Genomic DNA, 18,318 nt, shown 5'->3' with positions numbered 1-18,318 from the left:
TTACTTTTTTATTGTTGAATATATTGTTTCACATATTGTCATGTACTGTAAGTTTGAAAACTCAATAAACTGCAATGTCCAAACATATCCACCAGGTGATGCTGTACAATATATTTTTATTTCATGGTGCCAGAAAGGAAACAAAGTCCTCCCGTGCTTTTCACATAAACTGTACACATAGCTATTATTAAGTTATCGGCATTTCCATTTTTTATATACATATGTATGTCTACATGAGAGTAATGTGCAAGATCCTGGCAGTAGTGATTCACTGTTAGTGAGAGTACTTTTTTTTTTTTTTACCAAAACCACATTGTTACAAATTACATATCAAGTTACAGGAATATCATTTTCATAAATACTTGGCACCAAACATAGTAAAGTGAAAAGTTGAATAAATATTTGTCAACTGTCTGGTCTCTTGGGAACAAGGGTGTGTCTTTCAAAATAAAGCTGAGATGAGTTCTCATGTTAATACACATGTAGCCTAGTAACTTGCAGTACTGCTATAACAACACCTGTAATATAAAATAACATGAACAATAACAGCTGTGGGACAAATACTAAATGACATTTTTTGTTTGTTCATTAAAAAGATATAACTGCAGTTCACCAAGTGAAGCAACCATAATATCCCGAAATGTTATTTAACACCACAGTTAATCTTGGTCCAAAGACTAACCACGAACTTAAAAAGCGATCTAAACCTGAACACCAAAGGCTTTTCAAAAGTAGTGTTAAATGTAATGTTGTTTGACAATGAGTCATATGCTACAGTTATTCACACTATTAAGTCCACCTGAAATGTTTGAAAAAGATGTAAAGGCGAAACATTTAAACACTGAATTCATATATTAAAAGCAAAAACTCCACATTTGAATACTACAAAGCTTTTGGAAGATTATTAAATATTGGAAATTTGTGAGTTACATTCAAATGTGAGTAAGTATCCTTCATTAAAAATGTCCTAGTTTGACTTGAAAAAGAGTGAACTTAGCTTAACATTTGTTCAGTGATATTTACATCTGACCCACGGAGGGAAATCCACATACTAGCTATGACTCGTGTTTTACTTCATCCTCGTGAATAAGTGATTTTTAAACTGTCACTAGTTTGGCAAATCACACATTTATAACAGAGAACTTTTAATGCAAAGAGTAAACAATTTTGTGATGACAATCAGCACGATATGTTCTCGCTTGCACATGTGATCACACTTTTACAACGTGTATCTACGTAAAGGGTAGTGCTTCTGTGTAAGTGTCAACTGTTTATCTGTCAGCAGCAGGATCTCTTCTTCTCTGAGTGGATACTGACGAGATGGACAGTCTTCTCCTTTTCTTGGTCTTCTTGCTCTTTCAGAATTCTACGAGACATAATGAAACAAAAATGTAGCAATTTCTAACAGGAGCCTTGATGTGCATCATGATGCGCTTCGCCCTTTGGAGTTGGATTTGCTATGAAAATGCAAACGTGCATATGCATTAACTCTGCTCTGTCTTCATCAGTGATTAGTTTTTTCTCACTATGGGAAGGGTCCTCTGGTGAAACCATGATGTAAATTCCACTTGCATTCATTTGGGTTTGTTTTGTAAGTGGTTAAGATGTCGTAACAAGTTACTTTATTTGACAGCAAAAATTGCAGACTAGCACGTCAGAGTACCTGTGCTAATAGTGCTGCTATATGCAATGCATGGCAGTGGGTATCTCTGACGCTCTAGTGTTACATTCGTGGTCTGTGGCTGCTGCTGACACTGTGCATGGACTCCCCCCTTGAGGACTGACAGAAACCACTCAGAATACTTGGGTGCTAACTACAGTACACGTTTGGCTCATAATGGTAAGTGCTGACGTTTGAGAGATGGTGTGAAGGAACCTTTTTTTCATTGTTGTGTACGACATGCATTATCTTCCTGTGTAATCTGCCAGATAGTGATAAGGCGCTAGGGATGTTTGAAAAGGTAACCAGTTCAACCAGTCCATGTCCTCGTGATTTTTTATTTTCCCCAGGAGCAGCTGGCTGGTGGTGTATGTGTGCCAAGGACTGAAACCTCCTGTATAACTGTGAGTGCATTCCATCAGACATATGGCTACTCGTGGGCCCTGCTTACAAGTGCTGGTGTTATCACATACTTTTATTAGACTCTACTGCCTGCAGAACAGGGCTCCCTTTGGACAGGCCGAGTGATACTGGAGCTTCAGGGACTGATCATGCCATCGGGCCCTTCGCATGGTGAGATACCTCACTGCGTTTTCAGAGAACGAAAAATATTCTAGTAACCATTTTGTTTTCTTTTGTTTCTTGTGTCCAAGACCAGAACCATAATCCTCACTCACACCATAATGCTGTCTAGATTCACAAACCTACAGTATCCTAATTTTTAGCAGTAATTTCATAAAACAGGTTACTGTTACTCTTTTACTTTCACTTGGGCATTTTACGTGACTGCTTTCTTATTGTTACAAACTTTTGACTTACGTCTTTATACAGTACTTACCACAGTAATTACCAGTTAAAAGTAGTGGTAAATACCAAATGTTTTATGTTTTTGTAATGGTTAATCCAGTAGTATGCTCAAGCTGTGTAACTGAAACTATATTTTTAATGCCAAATTGTAATTACGGTTGTTACTGAATAATTTTAAAATGTGCTGTTTTACAAAAAAGCTGTGGAAAACAGTAAAGCACATTTTTATTTAATGCCAAATTAGTTATTTATTTACCTTCACTGAACGTGTAAAGCGCTATATAAATACAGGCCATTTGCCATTTCATGAGCAGAAAAATAAGTTTTAGTGATTAAACATTAAGCTTGATTAATTATTGACTTCTCATAAGTAAGAAGTCCAGTGTGCCAACTCAAACTTGGCTATAAAAATGTGGATTCATTTTTTTTTTAAATTAAATAACATGTTTCTAATATATTTTTGTTTTCTTGTTTTTATTACAGGTGGTCTAATAAATTTGTTAAGTAGTGTATTGTCACATATAAAGATGTATATTGGTGCAGGAAGAGTCTCACTGATAATCACTCCACAGTTTGCCAAACTGAAGTTTCCTGCAGGGCAAAATGTTGCTGAAATGTCATTATTTTTGCTCACCTGGCTAAATGAACCATGGACTCCACGACATTGGACCCAGAGCAGGCGCTGCACTCATAGAACGTCATCTGGCAGTCCTAAAAGAGCCAAAAGGTGACAGATTAAAAGAATCTTACAAGGAAATCTAAAACTTTTGACTAAAACTAAAACTGCTGGAACACATGAATTTCCCCAATGATCCAATGAAGGACAGTAAAAGAAAGAATGTGTACTTTATTGACCCCCTTGGGGAAATTCCTCTCTGCATTTAACCCATTCACTCAGTGAAGCAGTGGGCAGCCATTGGGCGCCCGGGGAGCAGTGTGTAGGGACGGTACCTTGCTCAGGGGTACCTCAGGGTAGCTGTTCAGTGGATTCGAACCACCGACCTTCCGATCATGGGGAAATAGGATATTTCTATTCTATTCTAAAATGACTTCTGTGCTACCTTGAGAAATGTAGACGATAAATCCTACACTGAAAATTGTAAAAGCACTAAGAAAGAAACATTTCTTATATAGCAATATTAGTTCACAAGACTCTGTCCAGTAACTATAGAAACTACAACACCCGCTAGAGATTAGAAGGATAAAAAAAAAAACCTAAATTATGAATATTAATTATTCATTCATGCTTCTTTTAATTCTTTTCTTTTAATTATTCTTCATGTTTCTTTCATTTGTAGTATGACTGACCAGAAACTAACAGTGACTAAAACAGAATCTCATGCTTAGCAGCAACAACAGACACAGACCTTGGCTAATCTTTCGCCGATACTTTTCTGAACTTCTCTTTGAGTCTCCTTGTCTGTTTTGTTTCCCAGGAGCATGACGGGGATGTCCTCACCTGCCCCTTCCTGTGAAGCAAGTTAAGGAAAGAGCACAGGCTAAAACAGCCTTGTTTTTTTGTTTTTTAATGTAATTTGTTTGTTTTTTTATAGCAGGTAAGCAAAATAAAGCAAAACACAAAAATGGGATTGTGGTGTTTTTGTGACTGGTACTGCCTTACCTTAACACTAGTGAGCCACTGTCTTACAGCTGTGAAACTCTCCTCAGTAGTGATATCATACATCACAACCACACCATCAGCCTTACGAAAGAACTGCTTGGTGATGCTTCGATACCTGCAGGACAAGCAGGAGGAAGTAGCAAATTTATGGGTACAGCTTACATAATGGAAAAGTACTTTTTCTGCCTCTTTACTCAGGTAAAAACATGCGAAGGTTTTGTCACCGCATAAGAAAAAAAACGTTTTGCTTGATCATTGCTTCTGTTACTTGAGAACATTTGATCACATTAGAGAAAAAAATAAGAACAGATTAGAAAGTTTAAAGATCTCAGCCAAATCCACACCTGACAGTGTCTGAAAAGCTCACCTCTCCTGTCCTGCTGTATCCCACAGCTGCAGCGCCACCTGGCTGTTATCCACAGCTATTGTTTTTACACTGTAGTCTATACCTGCACATTCAGACAAAACAAATGACATCATAAGCATATAACGCCAAAGGTTATTATACTTTACAGTTTGATCGTGTTTAAGGCTATTTCAGCCCTGGATTGAACGTTCATTGCTGACAGCACTGCACCCCGAGGAGAAAAAAACTGTCATAACCAACTGTTACATTTAGTGCTGTGCAGGCAAACGCATACAAAGCTCGAGGTCAACCACAGAGCTTCGAATGCTTTTCTTAAACCAGCTAATGTCTGTTTACACTATAAAATACGTACCCACAGTGGCGGAGGTGCCGGGGTGGAAGGCGTCATCACAAAATCGTCGGAGGAGGCAGGTCTTTCCAACACTAGAATTTCCTACCAGGACGATCTTGAAGAGGCGTTCAGGTGCTAAAGTGCTAATTTCCTCCTAAAGAAACAGGACGAACAGGAATAAGACCTAAAGAATATGAGAACTCGCTTTTTATTGCCAGTCAGCAAAGGCTCGCATATTGCATGTGTGAGAAAGTTGACGCTACAACAGCGTGACGAAGCTTACATTCATGCTGTTCTCTTTGCCAACAGGCTGGCCTCTCGGAGATGAGGGGGTTTCCATTTTCTCCATGCTTTGTTGGTGCGAGGCTGAAGACATGCGAGCATGAATATCACTCATCACCAAGTCTATATTGTCTTCATTATCTGAGACCTTCTTTCCTTCATTGCATTCTTGAAGTGGGGTTTGGACTTGACAGTCAATCAGGAAGGAGGGGAGGTGGTCCTCCTCAATTGAAATGATTCTCTGGAGATGTCCTTGGCCTCTTGCTTGTGCTGCACAAAACGGCTGGCATGACCCATTGACTAAGCGGTGCCTCATAGAGCTGGAGGTTAGTTCCTCCTCATCCTCACTGCAGATAGAAAGTAACATTGCACATACAATAAACATTAATACATAAAATAAATAGCCAAGGGTGTATAAGCTTTGGCTTGCCTTCCATTCAAGGTAATGACATTTGTTACCTTTTGAAGACATCTGTATTTATGCGTTTCCCGACACCAATTAAAGGCTTCAAACCCGATGTTTTAGAATTCTTTGGTTTCTGCAGAGTCACAGTGTTTATTTGCAATATGGCACGAGAGTCTGATATTTTTATATATATACTGTATTTGCAATCTTTTTAAAAAGGGCAAAAATAAAATGAACTGAGAGGATAAATTTAAATAATCAAGGGAATGAAATTCACACACGAAACACACCTGATAGCAAATGTCCCTTTCATCTCGTAAATGTTTGTTCATCTCCCTGAAAAGAAAGAAGGGATAAAAAATAAAGACTGAGAACTTCAGTCAAAGTGGTTCAAACATTCAAATATATACAAGGCGCAATTTCTTTGTTCTTCAAATTAAATCTTTTTGAAAAACCTTCTTTATACTTAAATCATCAGCAGAAACTTTTCTCTGTTAGATTCAGTTCAGACACTTCAGCCCATGTGTCGTTGTTGTTGCGACTGCTGTCGTTTCGGTCCACAGCAAGTGTAACGCAACTCGGTCAGATTAAGATCAGATTAAATTCACCGGTCATGATTATGCCACATCTTCGCCCTGATGATTAGGATTCTTGTAATGCTCGATACAGAAATGTTGTCTAATACGTTTTAAAGGAGCTGGCTGAATGTGAGCATGCAGAATGCTCCTGCATACTTTCCAGTGATCCAGATAATGGGATAAAACAGTGTGCCATTTCATATGGAAGCCCACTGTCTGTGCAGGATAACGATCATGCTGGACGTAAAAATGCAATACAAAAAAAGGGGTTGTCCCATGTTGAGTTATTTTCTTGATGCATTATTCATTCATTCATTTCAAATTGTTGGTGCTGCAGACAGAGGCGTGAAACCGTCCAAACACGCGGTCTGGAGCTGATACAGAAAAAAGCCTTTGGATAATCGGATAGGAATCGCTGTCATTTACTGTAAAGCAACATTTCTTTCAAAAGCAGCCTTAAAGGATCAAAAACTCATCTTCTGAAAAGGCTTTGAGGCTGAGAAACTAATCAGTTTTTCTTTGTTATGGGACTGGTACACTTGTAAAAGATGAATTACCAACTGAGATGTTTGCTCCTCAGTGCTGTTCTGATTTAGTTAAACAACAAATCTCACATGAAAACAGAAAGAAATTACTTTTTTGGATAACTTGTTTCGGTTGCGAAAATTGGCTTTGGAGCTCATCAGTGGGAAAGAAATAGAGACAAAACACCCAAAACTCATGTCATGTTTCTGTACACTCCAATTCTTTCTAAAGCAGACATGTACAGCTGTACCTTCTTTATTCTGATCCATACCTTAGCAGGTCCAGTTGTTTAAGGAGACTTTCTCGCTCTCTCTGCAGGCCTTCAGTTATTCTGTATATTTCTCTATTTTAAACAGCAAGACATCAGTGATTATTAATACTCTGTCATTGCATTATACTGTATTTTGCATTTACACTTCTCACATATGACTTGAACAAGTTTATAGTGTTTCGAGACAGTTTTTACAGCATTAGTAATAAAAAAAACAAAAAAAAAAACACAACTGACAGACTGTGGGTTCATACAAAATTCAATATATAAGAATAAATGCCAATGAAATCAGAAATACTTACAATATGAGTAAGAGTATGAGTTCTACGAGTCCATATACGTTTGTAAATATTTTTAGATGTTTAATAGCTTATTAACCGTCGGGTTTGCATGACGGCAGTAAAAAGTATGGTGGACATTACTTTGTTTTTACAAATTATATTTATGTCTTCAGTATCAAAGTTTTGCATCCTAATCAATCAGCAACAGATAAGAAATTGAGAGAGCAAGAGCTCGAGGTACCAAAACATCAGATAAACCGAGATCAGTCATCGCTTACATCTCTTTTTCTTCATGTAGTCGTGTGGACTGCTCTTGCAGTAAACTCAGCTGCTCCTGTGCCAACATCAGCTCCTGGGAGGTGTTTTCCAGCTCCTGTGCCAACTCATCATTTGTCTGCTTTAACTTCACATTCTCCACCTTGGTCACATGCTGCTCACTGTGTAGTTCCTGGCACTGACTCTCCAACTGGAGGTAGGTGGGTAGCGAAAAAAGAAAAAAGGAAAAGAAAACACCTCTGATAAGATAGATAAATATAACTGGTTACACTGTCTCCTTAAATACGACAGCATTTCATGAATACTCATTATAAATGCCTGATGTAACTTTAACTTCTATTAATATGAGGACAGCATGAAGCTAGGATACAGTAACATCAGATATGTTACTGCATTAAGATCAGATTAAAATAGCCAGTCATGATTATACAGCCTCTTAACCCTGCTGTTTAGGATTCTTGTCCTTGTTAGTAATGTGACGTTGTCTAATACGCTGAATGTGAGCGTGCAGGATGCTCTTGTATACTTTAGGCATTTTTCCAGTTATGATTCAAGTAACAGGATAAAACAGTGTGCGGTTTCAACTAGAGGCTCAAAGTCTGTGGAGAATAACAATCCCACAGGTGTCAAAATGCCACAAAGATGCACAAAGAAAAAAATAAAATTGGGTTTTCCGCGTTGTAACTTTTGGACACTGTGTTGAGTATTTTCCTACTGCATTATTCATGCCTTCGTTTTAAAATGTTGGTGCTGCTGACAGAGCCATGTGAAACTGTCCAAACACTTGTGGTCTGGAGTGCATTCGGTGCATAAACCAGTAAAAGAGAATAATCAGCATTATCAGACTGGATGCTGCTTAAGCTGTAGCAGCCATTATGATGTGTGGTTGATTGTTCTGCATAAACAGCAAACCAGCATGACCAGAACTAATTTTCAGCTTGGTAATTAATCATAAAAGCATAAAGGTGTGATATAACCTGCTACTATCTGTCTAGCATTTATGGTGAAGAGTGAATTACTTTATGACTCCATTCTGTTATCTGTCGTGTCTCACATGTTTTAACAACTGAATTTACCTCACTTGGGTTAAAGAGTTTCATCTGTAATTTATTTTCTCTCTATTAGATTTCATCTAAATACTCCAGCGTGGGACAGTGGTGGAAATCATTCTGCTAAATTCAGCTCACTCTTTTCTGTTTCTGGAAGAGTTGTTCCAGCTCCTTCTCCTTACGGGACAGCTGCAGCTCCAGGTCCTGACTGCGAGACAGAAACCGCTCATAGTCCTTCAGTGGACAAAGAACAAAGTTGAAAAGTCAGATTAAAATGCAAAACATCTGACAGAGCAAAGGTAAGTCGACTCTAACAGAAAACACCAGTGATTGCTTTGTACCTGCAGCACAATTCTCTCCTTTTCACTTTTTATTTGCTGCTCCATCTCCTCGTATAGTCGCTGGATCTCATTATCATGTGTTGCTGCTTTCCTGATTTAGATATAACAGTTAGATATAATATTGTGCAATGTATATAAATAACCCTGTTGACATAACAGATCTATAAAATTGATCACTAAAATAATAATGCACTAGAGAGAAAAAGCTTCTGTAAATGATTTACACAGTGATTAAGGAGCTTTGTCGCAGCACTGTCAGTCATTCAAATCTGAAAAACCTCCAATAATATTTCAACCTTTCATGACGACTGCATCAAATATACATGAATGTTTTCTGACCTTTTGAGAGCACTCTCCATCTCCCTCTTCTCCTGGTTGGCTTCTCGGATCTGGGATGTCACTCTACCTAGGAAGTCCTCGAAATTGGATAAAAGGTGTGGTTCATCCCGGCGCAGCTGGGCCCAAAGACTGCGCACTTCAGCAGGACTGATGGGACAAAATTAAGCAGATAATTGCAGCGGCTAAGCCAATTCATTTACTGATATCAGATGTCTTTGTCACAAGGGTTCATGAGGAAATAAGTACCGTTATTTGGAAGAAAAATAGAAGTAATGCGGTGGGGAATGTTAGAGATTTTACCACAGCAACAGCACATGACAATAACAATGAAGAAAAGCAGCTCCTCCGTAATCACATAATTTTTAAAAGGATATTTTATGTTTAACCTTGAGAAATCGATAATTATTATTGCACTGTAAGAATCTAACTATAACGCTCTTCATGCTGGTTTAAATGTTTTTTATGTGCTTCAATGTCTACAACCAATGCATTAAGAAAACAGAAATAGCATTAAGTCTGAAAATCAGAGTCAGAGGTTGTTTTTACACTGTCACCTCGTCCATATAATAAACTCTACAAACATGAAAATTTAGTATTTTCTAGTCGAGAAGTTGCAGCTATTCACAGTGAAGGAATTCTTACGATACAACTTTTGATTTTTGCTTGGAAAGCATTTGCTTCAGAGCTTAAATTCTGTTTGGCGAGCTCTCTGTGTCTGACCCTGAGGTACACAGAAGTGTATGTCACCCCCAACCACCGCCACTGGCAGGAGTCGCTATAGTAACCTCTCCTCACAGATTTTTACTAATCAGCTTCTGAGCAGGTCCTTTGCTTCTGATTTGGTCTTCATCCAACCTGGTACGGCCTATTGTCTTCTGACAACTGACCCTGTAGTACCATATGCACACTCAGAATTTCTTCAGAAATGTTCCCGTTCGCCTCTGTTCCCTGGCAACGACTACATGCCACATTTATACTGTTAGTTCATCTCTATTTCCCTCATTTAGTTTATCTTGCTATAAAATTTGCTGTATTTTATTTTAGATCGCCTAACTCTATTTTCAGTTTATTTTATCTGGGTGCTAAAAAACAAACAAACAATGACTTTAAGGTGGGTATCATGTAGTTGGTGCAAAATTATAGCATTTGATTTGAAATGGGACACTAATACTGAAAGTCACAAGCTGCTGTGTGAAGGTTCTCCATCCTGAAAGTCTTTCACACCTTCAGACCCTGAAATTGCTAAATATTGGTCAAAGACCAAACAGCTTTAGGTCAATGCAGGTGGAGCCCCCAATGCCCTCCTAAGCGGCTGTAATCAGAATCACTTTATTCATCCCAGTGATATTATGTGGTCACAGTTTCTCCAACACAGTAATAATAGCAACTAACTAAACTAAATTAAATAATACAATTTATTATATATTGCAAATATAATTACAAAATATGGAAAATATAACAACAGCTCTAATAAATACAAAAAGCTGTAATTATAAATATCCCAGTACATTACACAAAATGAAAAATATATTAAATAAAAGCAACAAGTGTTGATTTCTGGAACATCTATAACCTGTTACATTCTGTTCCTACTATGGAACAGAACAACAACAGCTTATCAACATGCCTTTAAGTTATTAGACTAAGAAAGTCAGAAACATTTTGAAATATTTATTCTCCAGGTCTTCCCAAAATCAATATCAGTTAGTGCTGCACAAATTCATCTGAACTAAAATGTCATTGTTCACCTCTAACCAGGTAGGTGGAAGCCAACAGGATGTGTAAGTCTGGCATCCACCTCCACTACTGTTTGCTTTTATTATTTATAGAGTTGCTTGTTAAAGGTTAGTCTAGTCATGCATTTCGTAAGAGTCTGTCACTACATAGTTTTCATGCTAACAAAGAAAACTCTAAACAGACCTCAACAGCAGTTACAAAGAAGCAGTCATGAAAGAGGAAAAAACATGAAAGCTTACATTAATGAGGTTTGTGAAGGCAGTTTTAAGTATAAAGATTTTGAGAAAGTCAAGTTTCTTTGAAAATCTTAAGGCGTAACACTAAATTACTATGTTTTTAATGTAATCATATAAAAATGACTTGAAATTTTAAGCAGACATACTCTACCAAGAGGTTTGCTTATAAGAGGAAACAAAGTTTTTCTCATGCTGATTAAAGTGTCAGGCTTTAAATAGGTTTTCATTTCAAATTTAATGTACAAAATGCACAAAGGTGTGCAAAGACACTCATACAGTACTCACTCTTCAAAGACATTGTTAGCTCCAAGGCTCTCCATAAGCATGCAAAAGTGTTTTTCCTCCTCATCCTCTTCTGCTTTTGCCAGGCCCTCTTCTCTGTGTGTCTGGTACAGGACCTCTGGCAAGCTGTTCTTCTCCCCCATGACTTCCTCTTCAGCAATGGTATTACCAAACAAAAAGGAACCTAAAAAAAGATCAAGAGCTTAGATGATTAATAAGAAGTGTGATGCTCCTATTTGAACATGAAACGGAGAGAAAACGTACTAAAGCCAGAGGAGAACTCTTCCAGGGTGAGGTATCCGTTGTTATCAGAATCAAGGGTATCAAATACATTCTCCAACTCCTCCGCACTTAGAGGAAGCTCACTGTTCAGCCTCTGTTAATCAAGACAGAACATACAGCAGATATTCAAGGATATTATTAGAACTGAAACTTAACAGTAGAGTTTTATAAGGAGAGTCGTGCGCAGTGGAAATTGTGAGCTAAGGAACAGTCAGGTTATTTTCCTTTTATTCCTGGTGATTCTAAATTGAACCAAATAAGCTCTAGAGCTTCTTTAACGGATATATATCTTGTTTAGCAAAACACTGTTTCACACTCATGCAGTGAAACAATCTTTCTCGTGTAGATACAGCCTTCAGTTTGTGACCATTGGCATCTCCACTGGAAATGATGGCGATGCAAGACTATCAATCTCTCATAATCTTTCAGAATTTAAGGCTTTAAAAGGTTAATCCAAAGGAACGTGGGAAAGAGAGATTCTCCTAAAGAACTGCACATGACAGCAACTTCTTTTCTTTAACAAAAGCCAACACAGCCACACCTCTGCAAGCAATTTGAGTTTATGTGATGTTTACACTGTTGCAAATGTTGACTGATGCGCACCCTTAAAATCTAGGGCAGGGACACAGAAATGATACCATCTTTCTACAACTATCAGCTGTTCCTCTGAAGTGTTATCTGAAGAACATATCCCTTATGTTGGCAAACAGTTCAACTGTAAAGCCATCCCCTTCGTGATCGTGGTTGGAAATGGATTTTAAGCTGTGAAGCCAAGTGAAAATGACTCAGCCACTGAAATTACAATGTCAACAGTGAAAATAAACTTAAGCAGCGCTGTTTATTTAGCTGTTATATCGTCACAGTCGTTGTCAGCTGAAAGCAAAGTGTGAAAACAAACCCTGTAACACGACAAGTATTGCCTTTAAGTAGAGAGCAGTCAGTGCAGATGTTCATATAAATAATTTTGAGGACTGGACTCTCGTCATCATTACTAGTTAAATTAGAAACCATTATCATAAACCGCAGATCAAAGCTTATCTTCTACGTGTTTGTCCTCCTCAGAGCAAGAGCCTAGAAGGGCTTCATCAAAGTGTAAGCCGTGGCCTGGATGAATATCTGAGGGGCAAATGAATCTGCACAATAATGTGAGTGGAGGAGCTGCATGACAAAGCTTCCGCGTGGCTCTCTGTCTCTGAGTGTCTATTATGTCGCTTTGAAAAGGGTGTGCATGTCGTATCCGTGTCCTGTTCAGCATCATTAATGAGTGTGCGGACACATCCCTGCATATTATTCTGGATAAATGATGACCTGTTATCTTTAAACACAATAAAAATGTGATGTGTAAACTGTGGTTTTAGAATAATGATTGAAACAGTGCAAAAACGTAACTGATTAGGAATGATTAAAGTTGGTAGTAATGATGTTTTCTAATTCTTCTGCTGGCTACTATGAAATAAATTATTTTTAGTAATGTTAAAACAGATTATAACACTAGTTTAAAGATAGCAGAACTTTATCAGTCGTCCTTAAACCAGAAGCCTCACCTGCATGTCCCGTCGGGTGATGAAACCCTTGTTCTCGATGTCGCACATCTGGAAGAACTCGTGGGTTTTCTCCAGAATAGTGTTCTGTCCAACGTTCCCGTTCCCACTCGTACTTGCCTCATCATTGCTTTCTTGGCTTTGCCAGGCGGTATGGGCCAACATGGAGTTCATGGCACTGGTGTTGGCAAATGGAGCAGTAAAAGCTGCCATGGTAACTATGAGTTTGTTGATAGAAGACCGTTTTCCACGTCCTTCATATGAGCCAGGTACAGACTGAGGCGTGCAGGAAAAAGATCCCAAACGAGTGGAGCTTTAGTCTGCTGAACATCTGAGGCTTTCACCAATGTCACCGACTGTCATCTCTTAGCAACCACCTCTTTAATTACCAGCTCAAACCTATGAGAGAGACAAAAAGAGTGTTCAGTTATGACTGCTTTCCCATTAAATATATCTTTTTTTGTTGTTCTATATGCAAAAGTACATAAAATTGTATAGAAATTAGAGATTTGCATGAAGTGCAAACATGAAAACATGAAGTCTATAAAAGGGAGTTTTGTTTGATACATCTAATTAAACTAATATTAATTGGTTACAATCGTATAACAGACAAGAATCACTCATTTAAAATGTGTAGTTCCTTTCTCTCTTTCTGCTACAAATCCTGATTCTGTTTTTGACTTACATAGTACTAGCTGCACACCTAAAACTACTGCTGCTCTTCTCTTTACATTCAGGGATGACGGCTGCTGCTGAAAGTAATGTCATCTGACAAGTAAACCCAAAACTGCAGCTGAAACTTGTGGTATGACGAGGGTGGTCTTTACCAGGAAATATTGACTGATTACTCTATTACTGGTGGGTTTTATGCAGACAACAGTTCTGTGTGCATTGGTTTGGAAGACTGCCTTCAACTTGTGCACCGTGACTTTGCTCAATCGATTTATAAACGGCAGCTTCTGAAGCTGTGTGTGATGACCTACGCAAATGCAGACATGTGGAACAGACAGAGGAAAAATCTGACATGCATGTAGGCAGGTAAAAGAACAGATGAGAAAGCAGGTTCAGACACACACTGGCAAACCCACATGGAAGGACAAGTCAAATGATTCATATTTGCTTTGCTCATAAAGTTGACTTAAAATGTCTGTATTATATTTAATCTAAACTGGTTTGGCAAACCTTGACGATAAAGTAAACATTTTACCACAGATTTAACTTTTTACATTTATCTATTACAGCATTTGGTGTTCAGCCATCTCAATGGTTGCATAAACTGGTAAGCAATATTAGCTATTGTTTAATATGCAACAATTGTGTAACATTTAGCATGTCAAGCCTCATGAGGTCTATGCAAAAGACAATGATTAAGAATTTCAGAGGAAACAAGAAAGGGAACTAAGGTGAATTGCTCTTTTTTCCTCAGGCTCATAATATCAACAATAATATTGTCTATAATCGTTCCAGCCTTTAACCACATAAGCACACAAGGTTAATGCCTCCTGTGTTAAAACTTGGAAATGTTGTCAATACTTTTAGAGAAAACAAATAAATACTTTTTTAAAAAACCTACCTATGTAATGCCTGGATCCTTGTTTTCACTGCCAGAAAACTGTCCTTTTCCTAAGATCCAGTGTTTAAACACATAAAAGGTACCTGCTTTGCATAGCTGCCTTATCTGTCTCTGGGGTTGGCATGTAACAGCTGTTAGAGCTACCGCAGTTAGCAACATTTAAGCAAACATTGTGGTCAGGGCTAGACTGAGACAATTTAAGTTGTTGGTCTCCAACTAAACACAACAGCCATAACCTTTATTTTCCATTCTTTCAACTAGCCTGTCACAGATCAATAACTGGCAAAACCGAGGTGCCATTTCTCAGACCTGTTCATGACAACTACAATTAAATATAAAGTCTAATAATAATCCTCTTGAGAAATTTTTTTAACAAGTTGACTAAAAAAAAAAGTGGACTTTTTTGCAACACATCTTCAGAATATTTCACAACATGTAAACTGTCCTCTGCTTTCTTCCTCTTATAAAAATTGGTCACAAGTGTCACACTTATTTTGAACCTGTATTTACAGAAAATACATTTTAATGCACAGCTTAAAACAAATGACTGGGACTGTTTTTATTTAAGTTCAGCGGGTCATAACCTCCTGTCTTCTGCCAAGTCGTTCAATGTTTTTATATCGCTGCATGTGTCGGCAGAATATTTCACGTATTACAGGCTGCCAAACAAACATATTCACTCAACTTCCTAAAAAGTCAACAGCATCTAAATATAACAACCGACGATTTTCCGCCACAGGGTGAAGTATGTCCAACTTCAATTTGTTAAATAAATACCAGTTACACCTGTCAAGCAGTCAAATTAATCGTCACATGCACATTGTACATATAGCGAAAAGAAAGCGGGGACGACGCTTGTGGTAAACGAGACAAAGCTAAGAGAAAAGAATAGCTCAGGTTTCAGTTCACGTGTGGCTTGACAAGTTAAAACGTAATGTTTACTTCATTTCCGATGTTGTAAAACTTCCTGCGGCAACTGAAATCTTCTCAATATAAAAATACTGCAATAACAACAGTGCAAACAAACGTACTGCATGAACATATTAAAAAGTCTTCCCGAAAACATACAGTTGTAACGTTTGGCTAGCAGCAACGACAATGTGCATCCTGTTACTAAGTATTTAGCGGGGAATGGGTAAAGTACGTACCCGTGACTAAAAAGTAGAATTCAAGTAGAAGAAAATAAATATCTTGCGCTGTATCGGCCTCATCCGCTTCATATGAAGTTCACTGTTTACTATAAACTCCCTTGTGTGGTTGGTTGGTTGGTTGTGTGTGTGTGTGTGTGTGTGTAAAGGAACTTGAGTGAGCAGCACTGACGGGGCAAACTCGGAGGGAGGGACTTCAGCCAAGTCATCGCTGGTAACCGTAGCAACGGTAACAAGGAAGTCCACACGCGGTAAGCGGCCACTCAGGAGCCACCGTCATCCGCGAGGAAACTTATACATCTTGTAAGATGTGTTATCTTTCTTGGTAGTAGTAGCAGTATTTCCTCATACTACACTAACTTTGTAAAGTATGAGGAAATAACCCAAATTCGTAAGAGAATGTGCCCTGCAGTCGCTGCTTGTTTTAAGACACAAAAGAGAGGTCGTGTCGTTGTTTTACAGGTTGTGTTACAGGTTTTACGTGTAATGAATCCTTATGTCTACACAAGATCCATCGTATTGTGTGAGTGATATTCACATTTTTGTTTATGGTAGACACTGATGAAGCACTTTATTTGGAAAATTATCAAGGACAAAATTATAAACTAAACAAAATCATGATTCTATTTATATTGGGCGAGTTTAACTAGACTAGGCTAGGGACACTATATTGGCCAATTTATGTAAAAAAAAAAAATAGGCCTGTTTGTACTCTGAAATTCAAGGTCTTGAGCCTCAACATATTTTTCACTGAAAATCACCTGAATGAAGCTAACCAGATAGCCGGGCCAACTCCAGAGTGACAGTCTGGCCTCTCTCTGTTTCAGAGCCCAAGCTGTACATTGAGGTTAACCTTACCTATATATACTGTCAACCTCAAGCACTAGCTCAGGGTTAACTGAGCTACAGGTGATATTCCATGTTCCCAAAGCCAGATTCGGACAGCCAGAACCTCTGCTCCTGACCTCCTCCTCCTGCAAACATAATTAACTGTTACATATGTGAAAATACCTTGCACGTACTGATTCGGCAGCAGAAATAGCCAGGTGATTGTCATGTCATTGGGCGATTTAATCTGTATTTTCCTTTTAACCACTAAAAGCATTGGGTAACTTTAAAAAAAAACATGTAATCGAGTGTCATGTAATGAAACCTACCTCTGAAATGTAGTGAAGCAAAAATAGACAAAAGTACCTCTAAAGTATTTATTAATGGTAATTGGTAATGGTGCTGTGGTTCTTTTTTTGTTTTGGTTTGTTTGTTTTTCGATAACTTGTGTATCTGCAAATATACACATTCTGTATTTTTCATATGAAAGAAACTATACTGTGGTGGGGCTTGCTAATTTCTTGTTTTTGATTTATGCATGTTTTGTTTTGTTTTGCTTTACTTTTGTTTCATATGTTGTTTATATAATTTAAGACTAAAAAAATATTAAATGAATGAGAGGTAAAACTTGAGGGGGTAGGGACAAACAAGTAAATACTTCTGCCTACTCCTTTTCAAACAAATAATGGAATGATATTTTGTAATGATTGTGAAGGCACATGTTTGAAATGTTTGAAATAAAAATGAACTGAACTGAATTAAAAGGAAAAAACAGAAATTAACCTCATTTCTATCTTCTTTTTTTTGTAATACCAATGAGTAACAGATGAGGGCACTACAGGATGTGTTATAGATTTGCTGACATGAACTCAAACACTTTTCAACACCAGCTTTGCCATCATAAAACAGGAAACTTATGTTTATTAAGTTGCTTTTATAAAGGATATTATAGTAGTTATTGACCTTTCAACACACTCCAGCAAGTTCTTGGCTGTCCATCTGGCCTGGTGTTTTCTAATAAATGGTGCAGATGAGTTTGGACCTACTTTTATAACTAGTGAGTCTAAGCTGCAGGGGGAAGCCTTATAATATGCCATAAAAATGTGTCTGTGCAGCAGCCAAACAGGTGTGAAAGCACTCTCCCAGGCAATGATTGTCACAGTTTCCAATTTCACTGACTGAAACTACATGGATGTTCCACATGTGTGACAATGATGAGAGCCCTTGAGCTTTCAGTGTCCTCCTCTTGAGGATGTTTTTGAAAGGCTGATTTGCAGCAAGCAGATGCATGCAAAGTGATGCTTCAGTTGAGATTTAAGAGCCAGATGTGTTTACACTGGGGGACACTGAGTAATGATCAATGCCATAGCACACATTTCTTCCATGAATGAAGATTCCAACAGTAAGTAAATATATTTCACAATGTTTTATGTAGTTTCAAGTCTGTATTTGTATGTGTTTTTATGCAAAGTTGATACCTAAAACAAAAATTAGATAGTCTCTGTTCTCATAGCCATGCAGAAATCTACTACAATAGGAAATCTAGGAGCCAGTTTT

General features: G+C 37.9%; 1 protein-coding gene across 2 annotated transcripts; it reads right to left on the bottom strand.

Moving 5' to 3' along the window:
- Positions 1 to 16,069, bottom strand: cracr2aa (calcium release activated channel regulator 2Aa). 2 transcript variants are annotated; one of them, XM_085411622.1, is made up of 18 exons: positions 15,934 to 16,069; positions 13,216 to 13,611; positions 11,654 to 11,765; positions 11,393 to 11,573; positions 9,135 to 9,281; positions 8,796 to 8,886; positions 8,593 to 8,688; positions 7,408 to 7,595; positions 6,849 to 6,920; positions 5,765 to 5,810; positions 5,528 to 5,607; positions 5,070 to 5,415; positions 4,808 to 4,940; positions 4,456 to 4,537; positions 4,089 to 4,203; positions 3,835 to 3,936; positions 3,102 to 3,178; positions 1 to 1,366 (listed from the first exon to the last, which is right to left on the bottom strand). In XM_085411622.1, exons 2-18 carry the CDS (start codon positions 13,423 to 13,425, stop codon positions 1,279 to 1,281), a joined length of 2,166 nt encoding a protein of 721 aa, XP_085267748.1. In that variant the 5' UTR covers positions 13,426 to 13,611; positions 15,934 to 16,069; the 3' UTR covers positions 1 to 1,278. The 2 variants fall into 2 exon arrangements, with proteins under 2 accessions (XP_085267748.1, XP_085267749.1); XM_085411623.1 differs by lacking the exon at positions 15,934 to 16,069 and adding an exon at positions 14,786 to 15,907.
- Positions 16,070 to 18,318: the final 2,249 nt, after the last annotated feature.

The sequence above is a fragment of the Rhamphochromis longiceps genome, linkage group LG7 (assembly GCF_057381845.1).
Source record: "Rhamphochromis longiceps isolate RC_006_pf linkage group LG7, R_longiceps_female_GT1.1, whole genome shotgun sequence".
Taxonomy (NCBI): Eukaryota; Metazoa; Chordata; class Actinopteri; order Cichliformes; family Cichlidae; genus Rhamphochromis; species Rhamphochromis longiceps.
Note: the sequence above shows the minus strand (reverse complement) of the source record. Positions and strands in the feature narration are given on the sequence as shown.

Bases quoted from the DNA above. Each gene is read 5' to 3' on its own strand.
- cracr2aa (XM_085411622.1), bottom strand. From the start codon at position 13,425: ATGGCAGCTTTTACTGCTCCATTTGCCAACACCAGTGCCATGAACTCC. The intron at 9,282-11,392 runs GTGAGTACTGTA...TTGTCCCATCAG, and splicing joins GCTAACAATGTCTTTGAAGA to TCCTGCTGAAGTGCGCAGTC. The intron at 4,538-4,807 runs GTACGTATTTTA...CTGAATGTGCAG, and splicing joins CGGCACCTCCGCCACTGTGG to GTATAGACTACAGTGTAAAA.